This window comes from Petaurus breviceps, unplaced genomic scaffold (genome assembly GCF_028583685.1).
Source record: "Petaurus breviceps papuanus isolate PSGF00001 unplaced genomic scaffold, PetGlider_PUasm1.0 91133, whole genome shotgun sequence".
Classification (NCBI taxonomy): Eukaryota; Metazoa; Chordata; class Mammalia; order Diprotodontia; family Petauridae; genus Petaurus; species Petaurus breviceps.
Window position 1 is genome coordinate 15,466,430 of NW_027187419.1, and position 25,320 is coordinate 15,491,749.

At 33.8% G+C, this 25,320-nt stretch overlaps 1 protein-coding gene across 7 annotated transcripts in view; it reads right to left on the reverse strand.

Moving 5' to 3' along the window:
- GRIA4 (glutamate ionotropic receptor AMPA type subunit 4) overlaps nucleotides 1-25,320 on the reverse strand; it is a 484,847-nt gene that overhangs the window by 281,907 nt on the left and 177,620 nt on the right. For all 7 annotated transcript variants that reach the window (XM_069079653.1, XM_069079654.1, XM_069079659.1 and 4 more), the window contains one exon: nucleotides 14,940-15,179. In XM_069079653.1, coding sequence (XP_068935754.1) covers nucleotides 14,940-15,179 — 240 coding nt within the window. The remainder of the gene's footprint in view (nucleotides 1-14,939; nucleotides 15,180-25,320) is intronic.

The window sequence follows — 25,320 nt, forward strand, 5'->3', positions numbered from 1 at the left end:
GAAAGAGGGCCTCAGATTGTCAGCATTTTTAATGGTCTGTAGAGAAGGGAGGAGAAGAGAATCAACATCTAATAACCTACCTATTCTACAGCTTGCTCAAGTGTCAGCAATCAATAAGTAGTGGCAATAGTCTATTTTACCTAAGAGGGTGAAGCATATCTGAGTCATACTGATTTTATTCTGTTTCTTATATGAGTTAGAAAGATAGAACATTCATTAAGCATCACTTATGGGTCATCACTAAAGGGTAGGTGGGCAGGGCCAGCTGTTAGGAGGGGACATATCTAAAGTAGAGACAACCTGCTATAAGAAAAGCTAGATCCATAAAAGAAAAGTTATTTCTTCCCCCAGACTACCATCTTCATATAATAAAATTATATCATCTTCTTGTGGTAATAAAGGAATTAGACTGGAGACTTTAAAAACTCTGGGTCGGTGCTAAGCATTGGGGATAAAAATACAAGCAAAAAAATATAATTCCACCTCTAGAAGGAAGAGTGGGATCTCCATTTTCTAAAAAAAATTATTTTTATCACCCCCATTTTAATGGAGAAGACAACGCTTAAAAATAAGCTAGAAAGAGGAGGGGGGAAAGGGTACCTACATGGGGGCAAGGATGCTAGAAAAGTAGGTGAAAAATCCTATACAGCCAGGAATGGAACTGAGAGTGAAATGAATATGCATGGCCTGGGAACCTGACAAAATTGTGGTTGAGGTCAGGGACTCACCAGTCAGATAAGAGGACTGCAAAGTAGAGGTATCTCCAGAGTACTGTGATCAAGAAAATACAAAAATGTAGCTAAACCAAGTTTGATGGAAAGCTCTTTGGTTACCAATCACATGCTATAGGCAGGTAGAACATTAGGAATTGGCCAGCCAAGTCTCTACTTCCCAGCTTTGAAATTTTCACCTTTAACAGATTTAGGCAAAGGGTAGGTGGGCAGTGCCAGGTGTTAGGAGGGGACATATCTAAAATAGAGACAACCTGCTATAAGAAAAGCTAGATCCATAAAAGAAAGGTTATTTCTTCCCCCAGACTACCATCTTCATATAATAAAATTATATCATCTTCTTGTGGTAATAAAGGAATTAGACTGGAGACTTTAAAAACTATGGTTACTACGAATAATGCACTAGTAACAAAGTCATCTGGTATAATATCCAATTAAAAAAACCTAGAAAGGAAACATGGTGTAATAGATTTGAGAATTGGAATTGAGATCAGGAGGGACTGGGTTCAAATTCTACCTCAGAAACTTACACATTTTATACCCTGGGCAAGTCACACACTCTTTATGCTTTTCTATGAAAAGGGAGGGGGGCTCAGTTGTTTCTAAGGTTGCTTCTAGCTCTAAATCTATAATCTGAGCATATAGACACAATATATATGGCTATTAGCAATTCTGAAAAGAGAACATTAGTCTTAAAACTAGCAGCACTGAAGAATTATGGGTAGAGGTGTGAAGTTACCAAGGTTTTGGGTTTCTTTGAGATCCAGATGGATGATGTTAGATAAAGTCCTTCTACTCTAGATGTTCTTCCTTTTACTGCCTGACACTTTACTTTTCTGGAATCTTCTATTCCTAGAAATTTCCATGCCCCATGACTGACTGGCAAGGGGGTCATCTCTGCCTTTCCCATGTGGCTATTAGAAACTCTGCCCTTTCCTAGATAACAGTGGTCCCCACACAACTTAGTGTTGTTCTGATGTGTGGGTTGCCCTAGGATGTTGAATTTCCCTAATGTGTGAAGGAAAAAAAACCAAAGCATTCACATTATCAAACTGGGATTTACCAGAGCTTGGGTTAATCTGAATGTGGCATATCTAGAAGGTAGCTTTTACAGGATGATCAGTCTAATTCGTCCTCTAGCTGCAGCCTGAAGATCCTGTCACAGTGCCCATCTGCATACTGAGACAGTGTATTCTCCCCTCCCCCCTTGGAATGCTTCCTTTTTTTTTTTTTACCTATTTCCTATCACCTACCTCATGTTCTTGGATGTCTCGCATGCCTTGTGCCTTCCCTTAAATGAGTTAAATTGGATACTATAATAGTCATACTACTTTTCATATGCTAGGATGCCTGGCTAGACTATCTCTTATGAAAATCTCTGAATCCCAAAGCAACTAAAATGGAATATGACAGTTTAGGAATTTATAGTAGCAAGCACAGGCCTTTACCATAGAGGGTTGATGTCATAGATGCATATATTGTTTTTATGACTTGTATGTGTATATAAATTTGTTGTGTTTATATTCTTTATGGATGCCTATTTTCTTTCTCACTTCCCATACCATTTCTCAGTTTGTTTTTCCTTTGTCCATTAGTGAAAGCAAATGTACAACAATCATACAAATTATAACAGCTCTTTACAAAAAGATTCATTTGTATTTTGTGGGAAATTCCAGTGGGGTGGAACAAATTGCAACTGCAAAATTGAGCTTAGGGGAAGGTAGGTCCTGGTGATTAGGTAACATTTTATTTTTCTTTAAGCTTTAAAATATTTAATGAGATTAAGTGGTTAACAATAGTGGCAAGCTTTCCAACAGTTAATGAGTGCCAATGTGGGATTTGTAATAATTTTATTTCTTTTTCATTTTTGTGGAAGGGTCTTGTAGCAGGAAGAATAAATAAAAAGCTTATCACAACTAACTTACAACTGTGCCAAGAGGTTATTCTGTATTGTGAAATAAGGGTTAAAAATCTACCTATTCCTTTATTTATTTAGAAAATTAAAAGTTAAATAACAAATTGTCCCAAACTTTTGGGTGGAGATTATTAAATTGTTTTTAAAAGGGATTGTGGGAAAACATAGTTTTCCTTTAATCCATGACTGTAATGCAGGTAGTTGTGCCTTTTTAATACACATAATAAACTTTCTAGATGACACACAACCCATTCACTTGGATTTCCCTTTAGAATCCTTTAAGTTTTAACTCTTGTTACAGTTCCCTTAGCAAAATTAATTTATTTATACGATATATATTTGTGTGTTTATATCCAAGCACAATCATTTTCAGGGAGAAAAATCAGAATGTAAATTAATTTCAAAACACTGTGCTTAAGTATAATAAGTGTGTTCAACCAATAATTTCACAAAACAGAGCCATCTTACCTTTGTTATTAAGACACAGAAGACTATGCTGACAAAGAGAGAAGGAATTAAATTGGATAACGAGACTTACATTTTTGAATGTAAGAATTTTTTTTCTTAATGTAGGAATTTTTTTTCTTAACTGTGTATACATATGTACAGACATGTATGTGTTTTAAAATTGAGTCTCCCTCTTTTACAAATTGGAAGTGCAGGGGATACTCTTAGGCATGGCCCCATTATGATCCCAAAGGAACTGTGACCTGTTCAGTTTCTGAGTGAAATTGAGTTTCTGACCTGGGCTGGTTTGCCTCTCCTTAGGTAACCTGGCTTCAGCTTCCCCCCACTGCCATTATCTCTTTGGGAAAAAAAAGAGAACAGAGCAACAGAAGAGAATAGAGAAAAATAATAAAAAAAGTCACAAATAAGGACAGCTTTGAAAGTTACATGTTGGAGTAAGGATATGCTTCAGAGGAAAAAAAAACATGTTCTCTCTAATAACTATATGCAGTTATATGCAGGACTTGCAGTCAGAATGAACTGAATTTAAATCCTTTCTTAAACAATTACTAGTTGTGTAACACTGGGCAAAATATTTAACCTCTTTCAGGCTTAGATTCCTCCACTTTAAATGGGGGTAATTATAGCATTCACCTTATAGAGTTTTTGTGAGGATAGAATGAGATAGCATGTACAAAGTTCTTTGTCAACTTTAAAGTGATACACACACACTAGCCATTATCAATAATAAGATTATCATTATCATTATTTTTTACTTACAACCTTCTCTTGTCCTACAATGTATATGGAAATGCTACCTGATGTGTAAGTTCAGAATTTTAAAAAATGAAAAAACAAAATAAAACTAAATAGACATAAAAATGATAGTGTAAAGAGTGCATTACTAGTCAAGGAGACCTTTATTGGTAGTTGGTCTCTTCCACGAATGCCTCTGTGATCTTAGGAAGTGCTTTTAACTCTCTGGAACTCAGTTTCTTGGTCTGAGAAAAAAAGCGACTAAGACTAACCAATGCTAACAGCTACAGTCCTATGCAGAGCAAACATTTTCTGTTTTTATTTCAAAATAGAATATAAAATTGACAGCATTAGTACTGTCATAACCATGTATTGTTTGGTTTATTTTGATGTCATTATGTGAGTGATGTAACTGAAAGATTTGATGTAAAGCTGTAGGAGTTTATTTTCTCATTGGTTTTTCTAGAGTATTTTTATCAATGTGTTTGAAAAAATTTAAGGGATTAGTAGTGAAAAAAAATCTTTTGTATCTAAATCAGTGTTCAAATCTGTCTCAAATCAGAGCTGGCATAAATGTATTTTTCTATCATACCTGCTCAGGATTAATACAGAATAAATGAATGGGTTTCCCTTAGCTTTGTGTGGGCGACATGCCTTCATATAAAGCATTCTGTGATACTGAATCCCTGGGGATATGCTATGGGTAGAAAAAGATTAAAAATGTCTGTGGAATAATCTACCTCAGTGAAGCTTTCAGTGGCCTCCAATTTAAAAAAAAGACAGAAAGGTGCTGAGAAGTTGATCTGTGTGGTTCTTATCTACTAAAAGTTTACAGATTTTTGTGATTTTTACCTGGCATCTTTACAAATAAACAACAAAACCTTAAACTTTAAAAAGTACTAACTATATAATAAATCTTTTATGTAACCACTAATATCATGCTAGTATTTTTCCATCAGTTCAGTGGGTCATTTCCTTACCACCACAAAATCTATTTTTCCAGTAATGTTCCAGGTATCTCATAGGAATTTTAAAACTGGCCCAAGCAAAAAAAAATATCGGAGTGTCAATAATTGCTCTGTTGAAAGTCTTGTAAAGCATTATCATTTGTCTATGATCCTAGGTACACTATACCATTAAATATCCCCCTTTCACTATGGACTAGAGCACAACAAAAATATTGAGAAACATCCAAAGGAATCTGTAATTCTGCTGCTACCTTCCAGTATAATCTTAACTGTCTCTTGGAACTCATGTCCATTCCTGCTCCCCCATATATGACTCTATGACATACTAATACTATATGCTATTGCTTTAGATTATATCCCATGGAGCATAGAACTGGACACTGATATAAATGTTTTTGAAAAAGCATAAAAGAACCACAAGATTTAGAGCTATAAAAGACCATAGAAATCATCTAGTCTAATACCCCCATTTTACAGGGATGGAAATTGGTATTCAGAGAGGGCAAATGATATGTGCAGAATCACACAGATAAATAATTTAATAGCTCTAGGCTTGGTATTCCGGTATTATGACTCCCAAATTTTTTTCCCAAAAGCTTCTTTTCCCCAATCAATAACATTTACTTTGATAATTCAAAAGATACAAGATTCAGTAGTATGAGGAAATAATCCATGTAAGTCTTCTAATCCTATGTGATTCTTATTCATGGTGTTCTATCCATCCTATTTAGAAGTTTGACCCAATATTCTAAGTGGATTTTTAAAATATGTTTGGGTTACCAAGATTTTGGATGTGGTGTCCATCTATTAACCTTCATTGAAAAATATGACCACCCATGTTCCTTTCCTTATATAGACCCTTAATAATGTACTTTAAGCCTCTTGAATTGAAGTCCCCATTAGTAACTGACTATAACCTTCTGTCCATCATATCTCATCCCATTGATCTTGAGAGTCATCAAAGATTTTGATTCTTCTGGTGGTTACATTCTTTGATAAATAGTCATATTGCATTATGAGGAGCATATTACCATTAAAAGAGAAGGGCTTTGAAGTATCAAGGAGTCTGGGATTACTGAAAGCATGGAAATCCAACCTGATCATTTTTTTCCTATTCAGTTCCAACTGACTATCCATCTATAGAATTTCTACAGATAAAGCTCTATAATGATAATTCTTTCTTTCCTCAAACTTCATATGCCACTTTGGACCTTTCTAATTTACTGATCATGCATTATTTTATGTTGTAGATATTTTGTGTATATTTTAACATTCTAGAATGCTGTCCCCTTCATAAGGGTAGGTTTTACCTCAACTTTTTATATTGCCTCACATGTAGTAGGCACTTAAAATTTTGAGTGAGTTGAAATACATCAAGTGAAATTCTGGGATGGTTCAAACATTTTGGGGCTAATCTTGGGCCTCATTTCAAATTTTTTGGAACCTTGCTTCTTTTCTTAGCTGTTAGGTTAAATGATACTACTTATAAAATTCCATCAAACAGAACAAAAATAAAATAAACCATGTCTTCAAGGTACTTATATTCTACTAAAGTACTTACATTATATTTCTCAGTAATGTATCCTGCACATAGAAGGAACTTAATATTTTGCATAAACAAAATGTGTTGATATGCATATATTCATAAAAACACACACATTTGTGTACATATACTCATATATATTCTGCCTGCATTTATTCACACACATAAGTATATTATACATACATACATATATATATATAAAGCTTATGTTTCCCTTAATTTAATATAGTTGGACATAGTATAGAAAAGGAAAGTAAAATGATGGAATAGGAGAGGTAATGAGAAAGAGTGGAAAATTTTGATGGATCAGGGGAAGAATACCATATGAGGTCTTTAAATTGTCATAGATGATAGCAAATTTATTGACAAATGGCATTATTTTGGGTTTGTTTTGTTTTTGCCTTTTTTTCCTTTACCACGATACTAATATTTTGTCCTCTCAGTCTCTACATACATTTCTTCTTACTTCAAAGAAAATGATGTTGTCAGGAAAGACATATCATTAAATTGATCATGTGATGATTATGTAACTGCATCTAATGTGTTACTTCCAAATTCTTCTCTTGCCTCTTGGTGTATTGGTTTCTTTATTTAAACATAACAACTGTAACTTTCCAAATAATATGTTTTTTGTTTATTACTGATGAAAAACATTAAGTGAAGAATGTTGCTTCTGCCTATGTAATATTAAATTAGAGCAATTATAATTGAGTTTTTGCATTATTATGCATATGATAGTAATACTTCATAACTGAAAACATAAGGTTAGAATTTTGAAAGTTACTCTTACTTTGTCCAAGTGACAGATTCTGCTGTAGTGATCTTGGCCATCATGAAGCTATCTAACACTGGATATGAAATATCTTTAAGAGAAGTAAGAAATCCTTTTTTTATTTTGAGTAACTATTATACAAATATTAAGTCTGAAATATCCAGGTTTTCTATGATAAACATTTCAGTTACAATTCTGAAGTCAGATTATTCATGTATTATATTCTACTCTTATTAAAAAGAACAAAATTTTTGTGAAGAAAGGCATATAATTTTTGAAATATATCCTTTTAGAAAGGAAATATATTTTTCAGACTATAAATATGCATGCAGGGATAAGGAATTTAAAAATTAATTGCTTTGGAAAGTTGTTGAAAAATGATTAGCAGAAAAGAAAAGAAAATTTCATTATTTTTGGATTATATGAATTCTTGATCTCACATTAAACTGAATCAAGGAATTTCTGTGAATTTTGTGTCATTCTACCCACTTATTATCACTGAGAGAGAATATTTAAAGGAGGAAAAGATGATTCAATCAAATAACACTTATTAAGTTCCTACTTTGCTCCAAATGATTTACTGACTAGGGTTAGATTATGATGGGTTGGCTCTTCTTTTCTTCTCAAGCTTTCCTTTCAAGACATTATTGATTACTTGTTCCTTCCTCCACACTTTTGTGGAACAGCACTCATGATTAGAAGCCAGCAATTAAGTGTAGAACTTTGTTTAAAAGAAACAGACATTATGAAAGGGCATACATAGCATGTATGTTGAGGGAAGGAATTTGATACATGCCAAGAACATGAACACACATATGGAAATTCACAAACTTGAAGAAAGGTGGATATTTGACTATATTGTATTGAAATAAATGAAAGTGATATTTTCCTGGGAGTATACCATGGATAGATGGTCTACAGTAGGACATAAAAGCTGCTCTTCTACAAAACACATTACAAATGTGGCACTGAAAGCAAGATATAGCCATCATGGAAGTAAGCTGGTCATTTGCTGAAATTATTGTTCTGCTAAAAGATCATCTGACCCAATTTTAACTTTTCTTTCCGACAATTTTATTTCTCACTTCAGAAGAAATAAAGACAATTGCTATTTGATTCTAATTAAAAAGGAAGAATCTACTGATGAAGTTGGAATAATAGGAACTTTGATAGAGAGAGTGATCATATTATTCCAGTGTTCATGATAGGACAAGAAGATGGAAAAAGTCACACATTTATTTTATTTGTTTTTTTTTTTCTTTTTGGAGGCCAAATAGGTTGCCCAAAATTACATGACTAGTAAGTGTGTCAAGTGTCTGAGGCCGGATTTGAACTCAGGTCTTCCTGATTCCAGGGTTGGTGCTCTATTCACTGTGCCACCTAGCCACCCTGACACACATTTATTTTAGATATTAAGTTCCAAGTTTAGGGAAATTACATGTATGATTCCAAGACTTTAAAATGAAAGATGGTTCAAGCAGGATAGAATGTTTTCAAAAAATTCTCCCCATATCATTTTGAATAATCTCTATGAGGAATTAAAATGGAAGAGATCTAAAATTCTTCATAGGCTCTCTAAGGTGATCTCTACCTTGACACAAAAAATATAGATAAGGCTTTTAAGTGGGAAGTGTTTGAATAGGAATATCAGAAAGTAAAATTCCTATGTAATACAATCAGTCATGGAAGCCTACCAAAGGATGAGAATTTAAAGACAGAATCAACCCTTGAAGATGGTATGGATACCTCTGGAAGTATAATTATCACAGTAAAGTTAACTGAAGTGGAGATCAAAATAGAACATTCCATAAACTTAAAGGTACAGCCCAGGCAAAGTTTGAGTTTTTCAGGAAGAATATATAAATGTATTAAGGAATAACGATTCAAATTTAATGAATTGCCATAATAAATCAATATTCTGATTAACTCAAACTTATGATGGTTAGAGATTTTTATGTGTGTGGTAGGAGGAACATTAATAATACTTGTAACTTTAATATGTTGTTGCTTAGCTTAGCTCAGGGCTTGATATTTAATAAGACTTTTTGGATGATCTTGTGGCTTCCTCACTGCCTATAGTCAGTTATAACTACAATTAGCTCAAATTTTTAGAGTATCATTAGAAAAAAATGAGATGGGCAAATATTTATATTTTCAAAAAGGAAGAAAAAGTTGGATTCTGTTAAATGTAGACCAGTGAGCTTGATGACTAGCCTCAAAAAAATTAATTCATTCCACAAAATTCATTCATTTTAAAAGCATTTATTTAGTGCCTGCTTTGTACAGAACATGTATTAGGAAGGGGGGAGATATATTTAGACAATATAGATGTTCCACACATTATAGAATGGGTTAGAGGTATTATAGATGCATACTTAGGAAGACAAGTAAAGACAGACTAACTAAGATTGTTTTTCTTCACATGGTTACTGGACTAGTAGATCAGGAGAATGCTATATATATATATATATATTTTATCTGAATTTTAATAAAGTAGTTAACAAATTCACTTTTGGTATTTTTATTGAAAAGATGGACAAATGTGTGATGAATGATCATATGTTGAGTTGGATTATTGCCTATCTGAACTATCATAACCCAAACTCTTGACTAATGGATCTATAACTACATGAAGGTATCAGAAGGATGGGTTTCTAATGATGAATTACAAAAATTTATTTTTGATCCAGTTCTGGTAAACATTTTTATCAATGGTTTGGATTAATTTCAAGAAAATATATATATATATTTTCAAATTTTGAATGATATAAAGCTGAACAGAATAGTGAATATAAGTGTTACAAGAATCAGCATTAAGACAGATATAGATATGTTGAGATAATTGACTGAATTTGACAAGGTGAGATTTAATGATGACAACTGTGATGCTTTGCCACTAGTTTTATTTTTTAAATGAAGTGAAGGAGTACAGGATATCAGATATCTGGCTTAATTGAAATTCATTTGAAGAAGTCCTGGGAGTTTTCATTGACAACTAGTTCAGTAGGTGTTTAAATGTGATGTGAATGCCAAAAAAGATAATGTAATCTTAGATTGTTTAAAGATAATGGGTGAACACAGAACAAGATAGGGAATTGCCTCATTCTCTTACACCTGGAGGTTTGGGACTTAGTTTTGGGACTGACTTTGTAAGATGTCCATTGACAAGCTAGAACCCTTTCAAAAAAGTATGAGAAAGATTCTGAGATGGAAAATTTTGTCATATGAAGACCACATGAAGAAAGGAGATATTTAACCTGGAGAAAGAGCAGAAATAGGGAACGCCTGATAAGATCCCTGTTTTCAAATATGGGAAGGGTTATATTGTGAAAGATTATTGAAACTGTTTCTGGGTAACTCCAGAGGGAAGAAATAGAATTATGTGGCTTATGGGGTCACTTACATGAAGGCAGATTTAGGCTAAACATAAGAAACATTGTTTTTTATTAACTGAAAAGGTCCATAAATGGTATGAAATGTCTAATGAGGTGATCAGATAACCATACTACTTGTGTAATTAAGCCATGTCTAGATGAGTGTTGATAAAGTTTATCTATAAAGGACTGATATATAGGATGGAGTAGAATGCTATAACTCTAATATTCAAAATTACATTACAAAGGTGGTAGAAAAGAAGAAAAGAAATGGTTCTTATTATGACTGTCAATACTGACCATATCTCCTTCACACTGCAGGCTGATAGCAAAACTGTGAAGTAAAGGTTTACCTTGAATTACTCTAGAAAAAAAAGATAAATTGAAGAATAAGGGGAAAAGAAACATGGGAAAATAATAGAATATAAGGACAGAAAGAAAGGAAAGACTCTCTGAATAGATTTACATGGACTCAGAAAAGGTCAATGAAGGCAAATTTATCAAAAACAAAACAAAACTCAAAACTGTACCCTCTTTATCTATACAACTTCAAATACTGGCTATATGTTTAAAAAATTTCTAATTTGGTAGTGTACATTTAAAATATAATGTCATCACTTAGGGGACAAGAATCTACTCTGAAATATGCCACTTCTGTCATTCAGGAACTTCTGTGCCCTTAACAGAAACAGATCATGCTTCAAGACAAAGCAAAAATCTCACATCACTGGAATTACACACATTATTTGGCACTGTTAATATATCACTTTATAATATTTGTTGAAATGCTATAGAAAAAAATTGAATATAACCTCTCCAAGATTATCATTAGCCTATCAAGCATTAAAGCATATTAAAAATTGAAGTGCCAGGAAAATAACAATATGGAATATAATAAATGCAAAACAGTTCTTATCTTGGGTATAAGGTCAACATCGTAAAACTTATGTCATATATTTGAAAAATGTCAACACAGCTCTCCAGAATATTAAAATCAACAGGTTCATAGCTCCTCAGATCCTAACTTCACCCTTTGTATTGGCAACTATGGGAATAGTTAGAGATACACACAACTCATAAATATACAATTTCATGCAGAAAGAAAATAGGTATATAATTTACCTATCTTTCAAGTCCAAACTGACAGGGCAGACAGTGCATGGTTAAATTCAATGACTAATTCTTGAGATAGTCAGGGCAGGGAGGAGAATAGGGGCAATCCTGATTACATTTCAAAAGCATTAATTTCGTGTTATTAGAAAACCAAATATTTTAAACAGTATCTTTAAAACACACCTTAATTATAGACAAAAACTGTATCCATCTTCAAAATATTTTTTATATTAAAACAACCAATATATGGTGCATAGTACATGCTTAATAAATGTTTATTGATTGATTGATTGATACAGAACAGTTTCATTCAAATTGAATTTCGAAATTCAGGTGCTAAATCAACCCTTACAAACCATTATTGCATATTTCCATTGTTTTTCAAATGTTGTTTTATCTCTGTCCTTTACCCATGTTTTCCATGGGTGAAGGAAATGCCTGGTGAGGATATTTTCTCTATCAATGCAGTTTAGTAACTCTTATGTAACTTAGAGTCTTAGAAAGTTTCCTAAGGCACTGAGAGATAAATTTACTTGCCCATAATTACATAACTAATATATAAAAAATAGGATTCAAACCCAAGTCTTCTTGACTCTGAGGCCAAGTCTCTCCTAAGTACCTAACACCACCTCTATTAACCATATACATTAAATGTATTTTGTGTTACATATCATATATAATGTTTAATTATATATTTAATATATATTAATAATATGTAACCATTGAGTTACATACACCACAGTCCCCAAAGAGCTAATATTCTTCCCAAGTTTATATAGAAAAGTAGATTTAGAAAGTAGTTTTCCTCACCTGACAGCATATGACTGAAGAAAAGACTAGAAATTTCACTTTAAATTGAGATGTACTACTATACTGAAGCAGACATAAAATTTTAAATATTCATCTTTATGCATTGAATAGAATTGGGTTTAAAAAAACCTTCTTTATATATACTGGTGGTGTTGTATGGCTACAAGTTATGAAAGACTCCAATTGCTAAAAAAATTAAAAGTGAGACTCACTCAGGGCAACTGAGAAGCAGAGGGTAGGGGAGGCTAGGTGGCGCAGTGAGTAGAGCATCGGCTCCGGAGTCAGGAGGACCTGAGTTCGGTTCCAGCCTCAGACACTTAATACCCACACAAAAATACTAGCCGTGTAACCTTGGGCAAGTTACTTAACCCCAATTGCCCTCAAAAAAAAAAAGAGAAGCACAGGGTAGGTATGTGAATAGAACCCAACACATAATACATAAAGCACAACTAACAAAGAAGAACCAGATTTTAAAAAATCATTGAAGAAATGCAAGATCAAAAAAGAGGAATTTCACGTGACAAGAATAGAAATTACCAACGGACAATCTGTTTTCCCCATTGGTATTATTGTGATATTAAGGAGACTGAGGAAGACCTCTGTATCTCTTCTGGTGAACTTATGGGATGATATAAACAAAAAGGATAGGGAAGCAAGAATGGATTAGAATCTGCTAAAGTGGAGGAAATTTTCACATTGATGAAATCAAAGACCCATTTAAATATTAGAATATTCTAAAGTTTTATAAGTAATGAAGCTGAATACTATTTTTAAATGGCTTATTTTGAAGAAAGCTGTTGACCTTAGAAATTAATTTATGGCTCAAACTGCAATTTTATAATGCTAAGGTCTACATAAGAGATAAAGGGAGTTACCTGCCTAGAGATAATAAATGAACCCATGGAAACTGATGAAGTCACCAAATGAGAGATCCCCTCATCTGGAATCATTATTATTTATCATGATATAAATAAATAGATATTTGTTGAAGGAATGAACTAGATAAAAATTAAGAAATAGGTCACTCAGATACTTATATGAGGCCAGAAGAACATACTATTATCATGCCTTTTTGTGAAAAATACAAGAACTGAACTTAAATAAGAAAGTCTATTTTTTTATTGATGCATGAGTAATTTTCTTTAATATAATACACTAGTTAACCTGAAGCACACTTATCAAAGTAGACAGAAATGAACAAAATTGCACAGTTCTGTAGCATGGAATGCTTAATAAGAAATTTAGATTTTTAAGAAATGAAGATGTCTCCCATAACATGTCCCCATATTTCTATATGAGACTTGCTGCTGATTATAACATTGTGAAGCTTGGAAGGATAACTGACTATGCAGGGTGTTCTAAATTATGTGTGAAGCCCACCCTTTGTATGACATTGTCTACTGGGCCATGTCGTTGCTATCTAACTAAGCACATGAATTTTAATTAAGGATGAAATAGTATAAACGTTTTTTTTATCCTGAAAAATTGTCTTAAACATAGAGAATATTGTTTTCATTTTTAAAGGAAGTGCTTATCTTTAAGCTTATTTATTTGGTAATGTGTTATGCTTATTTGCTAATTGAAGTGATGGTTATCCGAGGAATATTCTCAAGATGTTTTGTGTTTCAATTTTAATTCTGAACTCCCTCTTTCTAACTCCAGCTACATGTTAAGATGAATATACTTTAAAGAAAAATCAACCTTAAGTGAATGTGTGTTGTTCATCGTGGATTACACTAACATCTACACCATGATCCTATTATTTCAGCACTATTTATTTTTAGTCATGAGATTAAAAACAGAATGAAGAGGAATATGAAAATTTAGGGACTAATTAAGTTATAGATTAAATTGGGAAAGGCAAATATATCAAATGCAGAACATTATCTTCTCTATCATTGTAACACTAGTGACTTTTGGCTATATTTTCCAGAATGTAGAGCAGGTAGAATCACTAATCTCTACTACCTGCAAAGTAAAGATAAAACATAAGATGGCAAAAATACAGGAGACTCACCCTCCAATCTCCTCTGTCATTGGCATGACCTTTCAATTACTCAAGTGCAGCTGTTATATTTCAAACTTACTGCTATATACTGTACTTACATCTTTTCAATATGTTTCAGATTCAGAAGAAAATCACTGTACTAAATTTGGAGAAAAACATTTTTAGTGACTATATGAAAAATGTCATCTCACGAGTAAATAGAAATATTTTCAGAGTTATCTTAAGTCTATTAAAGGTAGAAAAGATAGACTGAATTTGAAGTATGTTCACCTAAAATCTATCCCTATGATAAAGAAGAAATTGGTCAAATACAATTTAAAACAAATAAACAAACAAAAAAATAAAAACAAATGGAAAGCATTTTATGAAGGGCTGCTTTCAATCCTTCAAAGGTTTCAAGGCCTTTTGTTCAACCATGATACAGGGAGCCCAGAGAAACAGAAATGCCCTTTCAGTTTGACATTTAGAATTCTGCTGATAAAGAAACTGGATTAAAACTTACCCCTATCTGTGTCGTACAGGAAAACAAAACAGTTCCATTCATAGTGATCCAACAAACTCAAGAGTGCTCCTCGGAGAGAAGGTCTCAGTTGCAGCACAAACTGACTTTCCCCCTCAGTAGGGAAACTTGGTGTGATGAGGGAGATGTGTAAGGCGCTGCAGAATGAGGTCAAAGTATGTACTGACCTCTTATCATAGAGTCCAAAAATGGCAAAAACTCCTCGAGAATACTGGGAACAAACTAAAACAAAAGGGAAAACATACAGTTAGCATATATTCTAAAACTGTTTATTATAATATTAATGAATTTTGGAAATGTCAGTCATATCACTAAAGTAATACAAAGTAACTGAATAAATCTCAATCCTTGTATAGATATACTTGGGACAATCAAAGTTAATACCTGAAAACAGTAATTTTTATTTTAACTGTCCCCATCTTCCTTCTTTTGACTATTATTGCTTTTTCTTCTCTTTTGTATTTTTTAATGAAATTCATATTCAAATATTCAAAAAATCAACCAATTAGCCTGTTTCTAGCACGATGGAAAATGCTGAGAGGAAAACAAAAAATAGAAAATATGCTCACTCTTCCTAAGGAGCTTACAACTAAGTTGAAAATAGACTAGCACAATGAAATTATTAGAACATTAATAAATGGTTTTTGATATTGACTAGCAAACAACTTATGGAATTCTCTTATATTCAAATCATATAAGCTATAGAATTACAAGATTTATTTATCAAATTGAAATGGGTTAAAAACAACTTTGTTATTGTTACTATAATTTATGTTGTTGTTTGTCCTTCATTTTCAAAAAAGACCAATGACATCATGATAGGTGATGTCTTGAATTGGATTTAAGTGAGGTAGATGCAAGTTACACTAAGTTGTGAACCTCACTGTCTTCCAGAGTCATTGAAGTTCAATGGCAAGACAAAAGTTAAGATGGTTGGCAATGGCCTGGGATACAGTGGATGACTGACATCCTCAATATCTGACCAAGCTCTTAGAACTCCACAGTGCCTGCTATAGCTGCCTTCATGGCTGTTGGAACAGCTTGTTCTCATCCACTCATTACACTGAGAGTAGTCTTCACATGCTTTAGGTAGACATTCCCCTAACTTCACAATATAAAATTTGAAGCCAGTTAGTTACCTTCGACCTGGTTTAGCCCATTTGTTGAGATGGCTTTACCAGGATGTGGCTGCTGTGAAAGCTACAACTTCTTGCAGCCAGAGGTGAGAGTCAGGTGACAGGTGGACACCAAAGGTGAATGAGCAGCTCTGAAAATGACTTGGTAAACCCTCACACCAGAGGTACTAGCCCTCCCTGAACATCCCAAACTTATAGTGGAAAATAGCTAGATCAGCAAAGATGTCTGAATTTGAGTCTTTGCTCTGCCATTCATTTTCTGTATAACCTTGAGGAGGTCACTTCTTTCTGAGCTCAGTTTCCTTCTCTGTAGAATGATGGGGATGAACTGGATAATCTCTATGGGCCCTTCCAACTCTAACATTTTATGATTCTATGGCTTTGTTATGATTCTAATTTGAATCTTCTATTTAAATGAATTACCTTTCCTCCTAGGCAGTATATATGACCTTTCTCTGATTCTGAAATCTGATTTACTACTGAGCATAAATTCTTAATGGCCTTGCAGTAGCAACACTATTTTTAAAAGGTTTTCATTTTGCTAGTGGAGCCTGGCAGTAGTATTTAGAAATCATTGCTGGGATATCTTTAATTCTTAATCAAAATACTGGGAAGCTAAGTGGTTTCTGGGAAGCACATGGATTCTAAACTTATTAAGTCCTTGCACCTTGAAACAGTTTCTATAAGGTATCAATAGGAATTAATGTATAAAAGTGATGCATTGCCAGACCTTATTGTTCTTTACGTTTGTTATCTCTCCCTGAAAGTTGCTTTATATCAATGAAAGAGAAACTTATACCAATCCCTACATTTACTGAAACTTACCTAACTGCATGAGAGGATATAAAGATTAAAAGAAATAAAAAATACAGCAATAAATAACATCTATTAATTGCTTGTTGTGTATAATGCACTGTTATGTACTGATGGAGATAGAAGGAACTTTCAGTTCACAAATAGCTAGAATGCACAGTATTTTGTGATGTCGATTAGAGTTACAAAGTAGTCTGCTATGTGAGTTCTAAATGTAGGGTTATCAATAACCTGGAGGAAGTGAGGTTTGTAATTGGCTCTAAGGGATAGGTAGAATTTCAAAAGTCAAATACTGAGGAGAAAATTCCAAGCAAATAGAACAATATGAGCAAAGTAACAGGGGGCATAAATGTATTGTGTGTATTCAGGAGCCTGAGAGTTGTCTAGTTTGACTGGACCATAGCAGTATTGAGATAAAGCAAGAATGATAACAGGGCAAGGTGGTTTTAAGTCCTGAATATCAGGCAAAAAATTCTATATGTATTTGGATTTATTTGTCACATCACTCTTTTGCTCAATAAATATATTTTGGAGGAGATAAGAACCAATGAAAATTTTTGAGCAGAAGAATTACATTTCCAAGTCCAGGCATGAAAAAAAATAGCTTTAATAAGAAGTATTGGAGGAGTTAAAGAGTATAGACAGTAAAACGTGTAAGAAAGTAAGTATAATAGTTTATATACAGTGGTCATAAGGACTTGATAATGGGAAAAGGGGGCATGCAAGAGATATTGTGGAAGTATATTTGAGAGAAAGTGTGAGTATACCCCCAAGGCTCTGTATGGGCCTTCTTCTGCATTTGCTTTCCATGCTGATGATTTTCAAATCTCCTTATCTAGTTCTAACCTCTTTGCTCACCTCCACTCTCTCATCGCTGTCTATTAGATGTCTTGACCTAGATGTACTGTAGATATTTTAAACTCAGCACTTCCAAAACTGAACTCACTATATAAGATTTCTTCCCAAACATTCCCCCCTTACAAACTTCCTTATTACTGTCAAGATTTTCATGATCCTTCTATTTACTCAGGCTCACAACCTAGGTATTATCCTTTACAATTCACTTTCTCTCACTCTCCATATCCCATCAGTTGCCAAATTCTGTCAATGTTACCTTGATAACATCTCTCATATATGCCCCTAAAACCGTTACCCTGCTCTGGTGCATGTCCTCATCACTTTACATGTTGACTACTACAATACTCTGTTGGTTTGTTTATTTGTCACAAGTTTTTTCCCTCACTCTAGTCTGTCCTTCACTCAACCATCAAAATTATCATCCTGAATGAAGGTTTAACCATGTTATCCCCCTACTCTGTGACGCTGACCTCCCAGGCTTTAATATGGCATACCATTGTTTTAAGCCTGGGGAAAGAAGCAAGCAAACCCAGAGAAGAGGAAATTATAATAATATTATATATACCCTTCAGAATTTAAATATACTTTTGCCATAGGGTTTATGTACTCAACTTAGGTCATCATATTGTTGTTGTACTTTTAAAAAACATAATCTATCAATGTATATATTTCCAAAGTACGTGTATACAGAATTAAATGTGTGCATGTAAACACATGTGCATGTGCATGTGTGATACAAATGTTTGTATATAAAATATTTCTCTTCTATGTATCTGGATTAACTCTAATTTCAGATGATGTAATTCCTTCTTTCCCCTCTTATCACCTATCTACTTCCATTTTTACTTCACCCATTTTTATTTCTCTAGCTGATTTGTTTCTATACTAACATGCCAAGCTGATTAATATAGTTTAGACTTGTCTTCAAAATCTACTACCTTTGGGAAGTTTGGAAACTCCTCTAGGATCTAGTTTACAACCACTTTTTATCCAATTCAATTCTTTCTATGTCAACTTTCCATTCTGTTGCTACTCTCCTATAGTAAAAATTGCCTTTTATTTTAGTCCTCCCTACCTTTATATCACAGGTTGGTTGTAAAATTATTTTTTGTGTTTTGGTATAGCACTGTTTAATTTCAGGGCAGGTAAATGACACATTGGATAGAGTGCCACTTCTGGAGTCAAAAAGACTCATCTTCTGGAGTTAAAATCTGGACTAAGATACTTACTAGCTGTGTAACCTTGGGAAAATCATTTTCCCTGCTTACCTCAGTTCCTTATCTTTAAAATTAGCTTCAGAAGGAAATGGCAAACTACTCCAGTATCTTTGCCAAGAAAATCTCATATAGGGTCATGAGGAGTCAGACCAGATTGAAACAACTGAACAAAAGCAAATATACATGTGTATGTATATATGTATATGTATATGCATGATCAATTTTTTAATTCATCAATGAGATCACTTAGAAACTGTTATGTAAATAAACAAATAAAATAAACATCTGCCACTAATTCATTCATCTTTTACCTAGAAGTGTTGATTGACTAAATATGTCTTCTCATAAGCTTATCAAATAGAATCATTCTCTGCTATTATATTCTAAATACCAAGTGTAAAGCCAAGGACAAGCAGCTTTCCAGAGTACAGCTGCTAACAGCTTTCAAGGTTCTGATTACATGGTATAGTGAACATTCTATTTATTCAATAACAATTCAGAGGAAAACATTCACAGAAAATCAAGGTATGACATTCACAATGTTATAACTTACCACAGAAAATCAAAACACAGCATTCACAATGACATAATAACTAAACAACTTATCACTAAAATCGCCACATAGTTTTCACCAAAGTGGGCACATAGTTTTGAGCAAAGTACAATCATTTAGTCAATCAATCACTTAGTAATTCAATCATTCAATCATAAAGTACAAAAGGTCACCCATGGGGCACACTAAGTTACAAATCAGTCACTACTCAGTCATCAGTCACTACTCAGCACCCTCTTAACTGGAAAATACACAGGCCATCCACCCCTTGCTCACAAGTAAATCACAATTTCATCACTACTCAGTGCCCATGGAGAGGTCTTTTCATCTTGACTTGGGGCAGGCTTTCAGCTTCCATGGCTCCTCTTCCATGGTCCCAGCTCCTGCCCAAATCTAACCAACTGCCACCTGAGTTCAAAGGCAGACAGCTCCCAGATCCTTGTTCAGGTCTCTGTGCAGTTCCTGCTCCACATTGGAGCTCATAGTGTCCAGTCTTAACAGTCTTTGTTCCTGGCAAGACAAGGCTTAACAAAGCAACAAGAACATTCATACATATGAACAAAGCCACAATAACATTTTAATAGAATCCCAACACCACAGTCATGCTTCTTCAGTCTTCAGCAGCTCCAGCTGGTCCTCGGAAATCCTTAGCAGGCTCAGAAGCTCTATCTGGTCCTCAGAAATCCTCAGCAGCTCCAGGTGCCCCTCAGAAGTCTTCAGCAGCTTAGTTCTCAAAATCAAAATCACTTTCTCCCATTCTCAAAATCAAAATCACTTTCTCCATGGGAGTTCCAGTCTAGCAACAGCAGCCCAGCCTTCAGGTGCTCATCCCAAGAATTTCTGACTTTCCTAGCTGGGGTTTTTCCCTATATATAGATTGCTCCTCCATGTTTAGCCCCTTCCTATTACTTCAGCAATAGGGGCTCATACCTTCCATTTCTTTAACAGAGTTTTAATTTGAAACTAGGTACTTAAACTCCTTTCAGCTTAGCAATACAAAGGGATCTTTAAATTTCGTTACCATTACATGAAGAAAATCAAATAATAATATGATTTAAAATAATTTATAGAACTACATTCAAAACAATTAAATTCAAGAAATGATTATTAATTGCTGACTATATGCAAGGAAATAATCTAAGTAGAGGTGTTACAAAGACTAAAACAAAATATTCCATTCTGTCAAGAAGTTTACATTACACTGAAGTATTCTGTATTTCACACAAAGAAAAACCTTTAAACTTTGATCAAGTCCCCCTGGGCCTCCACTTTAATAAAAATATAATGACGAGGTTGTGTTAGATGGTCTCTGAGGCCTCTTCTAATATGTCAGACATTTACAATCATATGTAAACAACTACAATAGTTAGTTGAATTTAGTGTTTCCCAAAGCAGGAGTCATGAAACCCAGGGCAGATAAAGAACTTAAAAAAATATGAGAACCACAGTTCTAATTTCCCCATTTGATATCATCTTCACAAATCATTTTCTATAGTATGTCACTTAATATTCTTCCCTTCTTGCCATAATACATCTTCTTTGAGATCAAATATGAAATCCAAAAAAGAGGAAACTTTCTTAGTACATAATGCTTTTGTTTTCACTTTTAAAAATCCAACAATAATTATTAAGCATCTATTATTTGCAGAAGAAAGCAAAATGATATTGTGGCTTATCTGACCTTGAAGCCAAGAAGAGCTGGGTTCAAATATTAATTCTGACACATACTGGCTGTGTAACTCTGATCAAGTCAATTAACTCTCAATACTCTGACAACTCTAAGACTAAGTTTTAGAGAAGGTGAAGGAGAATTTTTTTTTTTTGCTTTTTGGAGGGGGGAAGGCAGGGCAACTGGGGTTAAGTGACTTGCCCAAGGTCACACAGCTAGTAAGTGTTTAAGTGTCTGAGGTCAGATTTGAACTCAGGTTCTCCTGACTCCAGGGCTGATGCTCTATTCACTGTGCCAACTAGCCTCCCCTATGGAGAATCTTTATTGATAGAATTAGTTTCCTCCTCAAGGATTTCCCTAAATCAATGAAATCATAGCTCTAGTTCTTATCTCCCACCCCTACCCTGAACTTTTTTGTATGTAGAACATTTTACTAATATGTCATGAAATTTAACAAAGTGGTAAGGCATAGTATGGAAAGATATAGTGTATGCCATAGTAACATTTTGAAGGCTCACAAGTGGCTGTGGGGTGGAAAACTAAGTATTATATTTATCTATAAATTCATCCACAATGTGCTTAACACATAGTAAGTGCTCACCATATTTCCTGAGTTCAACACCTCTTTGACAGAGATTGATATGCAAAACTTTAAGAATCTATCAATTAGAGAATGTTGTGGGACATAAGATATGTAAGGTATAGACAGTCCCTAGACTCTTTGCCTTAGCTTTTAGCAAAAAAATGGCATAAAGCCGCAAACAGAAGGTTTCACTTTCCTCCCATCTAGATCTCTTTTACATTCCTTTAACCCTTCTATTGCCTTGCAAATATGTAGTATTTGTACCCTCTCTGATAAAAAAATAACATTACTTCATCTGTGTGGTTCACATTGTTACTTCAAAACTCTTCAATGAAAATAATTGAGATAAATATTTGTTAGATTAAAACACTACATTTTTCACTTTATTTGTTATATATCTAAATGTATCAAAATATTTTTATCTGAATGGAACATTGTATCTTTCTGAGATTGAATATCCACAGAAGAACTTTCTATAATCTTCTTAAGGCTGAATGATATCTATGATAACAAGATTTTATTTTTTATCATAGATTATATAATTTTAAAGATGGGAGGGTTCTTAGAATTTAATAAAACACTATTATTTAAGAGATAAAGAAATGGAGATTAAGAAATATAAAGTAACTAATACACATAGTCCCCTTTCCAGAGAATGACAAGAGTTGGGGGTAGGAGTACATGAAGCCTTGGGCACTTTGTACTGTATTGGTTCATGACTGGAAGATGGGTGGAGATCTCAGAGTGGGAGTGAGGCACTGGGAAACACTGAGAGGCAGAAATTGCTGGAGATCAAGATACCTGTACCTCATTTACTCTTCCTCATCTCCCTACTCTTGCTGTCTGGAAAAAGAGGTTATAGCCAAGATGAAATATCTAGGATGGTTTTAACTTGAGATGTCTCTTTTGAGTTTTTAGATTTTTCAGTGAATGAAAAAGCATTTATTAAATGTAAATGCTAAAGCATTTGGAAGTTTGCTTGAATATTAAATAATTTATCAATGTCTGACAGTAGAAGCAGAGACCTAGGTAGTGAGAGTGAGAGAAAGAAACAGAGAAAAAAATGAAAGAAATGGAAAGAATATTTTAAATAGTTTAGCATGACAGCTACAGAGTACAAGGTGATAAATGTATACATGCATATATTTTGCAGATTAAATATTCCACATTTCTCACTGAAGTGAGAATATTGAAAAAAGAATAATTGACATATAACAATGGTTAGCATTTATATAGCACTTTAAGGTTTGCAAAGAGTTTTATAAATATTATTTCATATTATTTTCCTAAAAATCTTGTGAGGTATTATTATTATTTCCATTTTGCAGATTAAAAAAAACTGAAGTAGGCAGAGGTTAAATGATTTTAAAAGATCACACAGCTAGTAAGTGTCTGAGGCCAATTCTGAGCTTAGGTCTTCCTATCTAGGGCCAGAACCCTGAACACTACTGCACCACCTATCTGCCACTACGTGAATCTTTTATTTCTAAAAGATCACTTTAAAGAAGGATCAATCATATAATTTTCCAAAGTGAACAGGAGAAAAAAAAATCTTTTCTCTCTGGGATAACTATATGTTATTGCTATTTTCTCCCATGGCAGGGATTAGGAACAACTCAGTGTTACATGTATTGCCTACAATATTTTTCTTCTGCAAATTCCACTATCAGTCAATAGAGTCAGCATTGTCTCCTATGTATATATGTATATTATATATGTATATGTACATATATATGTATATATAACACTCTTCTGTTCTCATAGAATTTATATCTCCTATGACTTCTGGTTTACAATAAATCCCAACATAATAATTAAAAGTAGAATAGTTTTATATATTGATCTGACCTAATTTCTCTTAACTTTTCTCATTATTGCTATTAAATTAAAGTATCATAAAATTTGCATCTTTACCACCTTTTTTTCACCCACCTTGCTAAACATGCTGGTGAATAGGGAATATCAAAATAACATTTAATATAAAAAGAGAATTATTGTAGAAATTATTTCCACTTCTAAAATTTGGGGGGGCAGTAGCCCTAGTTTTAGAGATGCTGCTTCTTTAGTAATGCAGAATTTTGTAGCTGATAGAACAAAAAAAAGATTATAGCTGAGAGTAAATAGGACCTATTCCTTAAGTATGAGTCATAATAATGTATATAGTTTTTCTTTTTTTTTTTTTGCTATGAAAAGCCCAGTCTCCCTGATTCCTTCATGTGCCAGCTAAATTCTCACATTCTACACAGAGTCATTCCAACCACCCTTAATTCTAGAGCATTCCCAAATCTTTTAATTGTCTCCAATTTTACTTGTATTCATCTTGTTTGTATATAGTTGCTTGCATGTTGCCATCTCTATTAAACTGTGAGTTTCTTGAGGTTTCTTAGGTTCAAGGCAAGCTACTAACCCTGTCCTGATTGTGTGACCCTAGGCAAGCTTATTAACCTTTCAGTACTGTAGGGGAGAAGGGAGGGTGGGGGAAAAGTAGCAATTTAGATTATAGATCACAATTTAGATATACTCTCTTAGACCAACTTTGATAGACTGGACTCTTCTCAGCAATGCAGGGTTACAAGTCAACTCCAAAAGACTCATAAAGGAGAGAGATGCCTACATTTAGAGAAAGAACTAGAAAGAACAGAGTTTGAATGCAGATTGAAGCAAACTACCTGTTCTCTTTCTTTTTCTTGTTTGGTTTTGTTTCTTCTTTCCCATTGTTCATTCCATCCAATACAATTCTTCTTTTTCTTTTTGCTTTTTTGGAGGGCAATTGGGGTTAAGTGACTTGCCCAAGGTCACATGGCTAGTTTTTGTGTTAAGTGTCTGAGGCCAGATTTGAACTCAGGTCCTCAGGATTCCAGGGCTGGTGTTCTATTCACTGCATCATCTAGCCACCCCATACAATCCTTCTTTATAACCTGACTAATGTCTAATGTGAAAGTATTTGCAGATCCTATTCTTGATTGTATGCTGCCATGGAGGGGAAGGAGGGGAAGAAAATTTAAAACTCAAAGAACTGTGGAACAGAATCTTGTAAACTAAAACTAAATGAACAAATTAATAAGGACCAAAAATATATAAAAAAGAGATTATAATTTGTAGCAAAGGTGTTGAACTGCATTGGTTGAGGTCCTTTCCTCACCCAGGAGTTTTCTATAGCAATGAAATCAGAGGTTCAGTCCCTATTCCTATGGAAAAATTTTTATAGAAAAACTTCCCAGCACTTGTGACTTGGTAAACCACTAACAAGGATATTGGGACTTCTCTTTCTTCCCAGGAACTGAGGAACTATGAAGCAATTAATGTCATGGTGAGTCTTTTCCTCTCTTCGTACTCCTGTGCTTGGCACAGTGTCAGGTAGATAGTTAAGGTGCTTAATAAATTCTTATTGACTATTGATTATAGATGAGCACACGAACATTGCAAGAACCTGAGGATAGAAGATTTTAATTGTAAAGGAGTAGTAAGAAAAAAAAATCAGAGACCCTTAGAGGATGTTTCATTGAGTAAATAACACCAGTGATTTGTAACAGC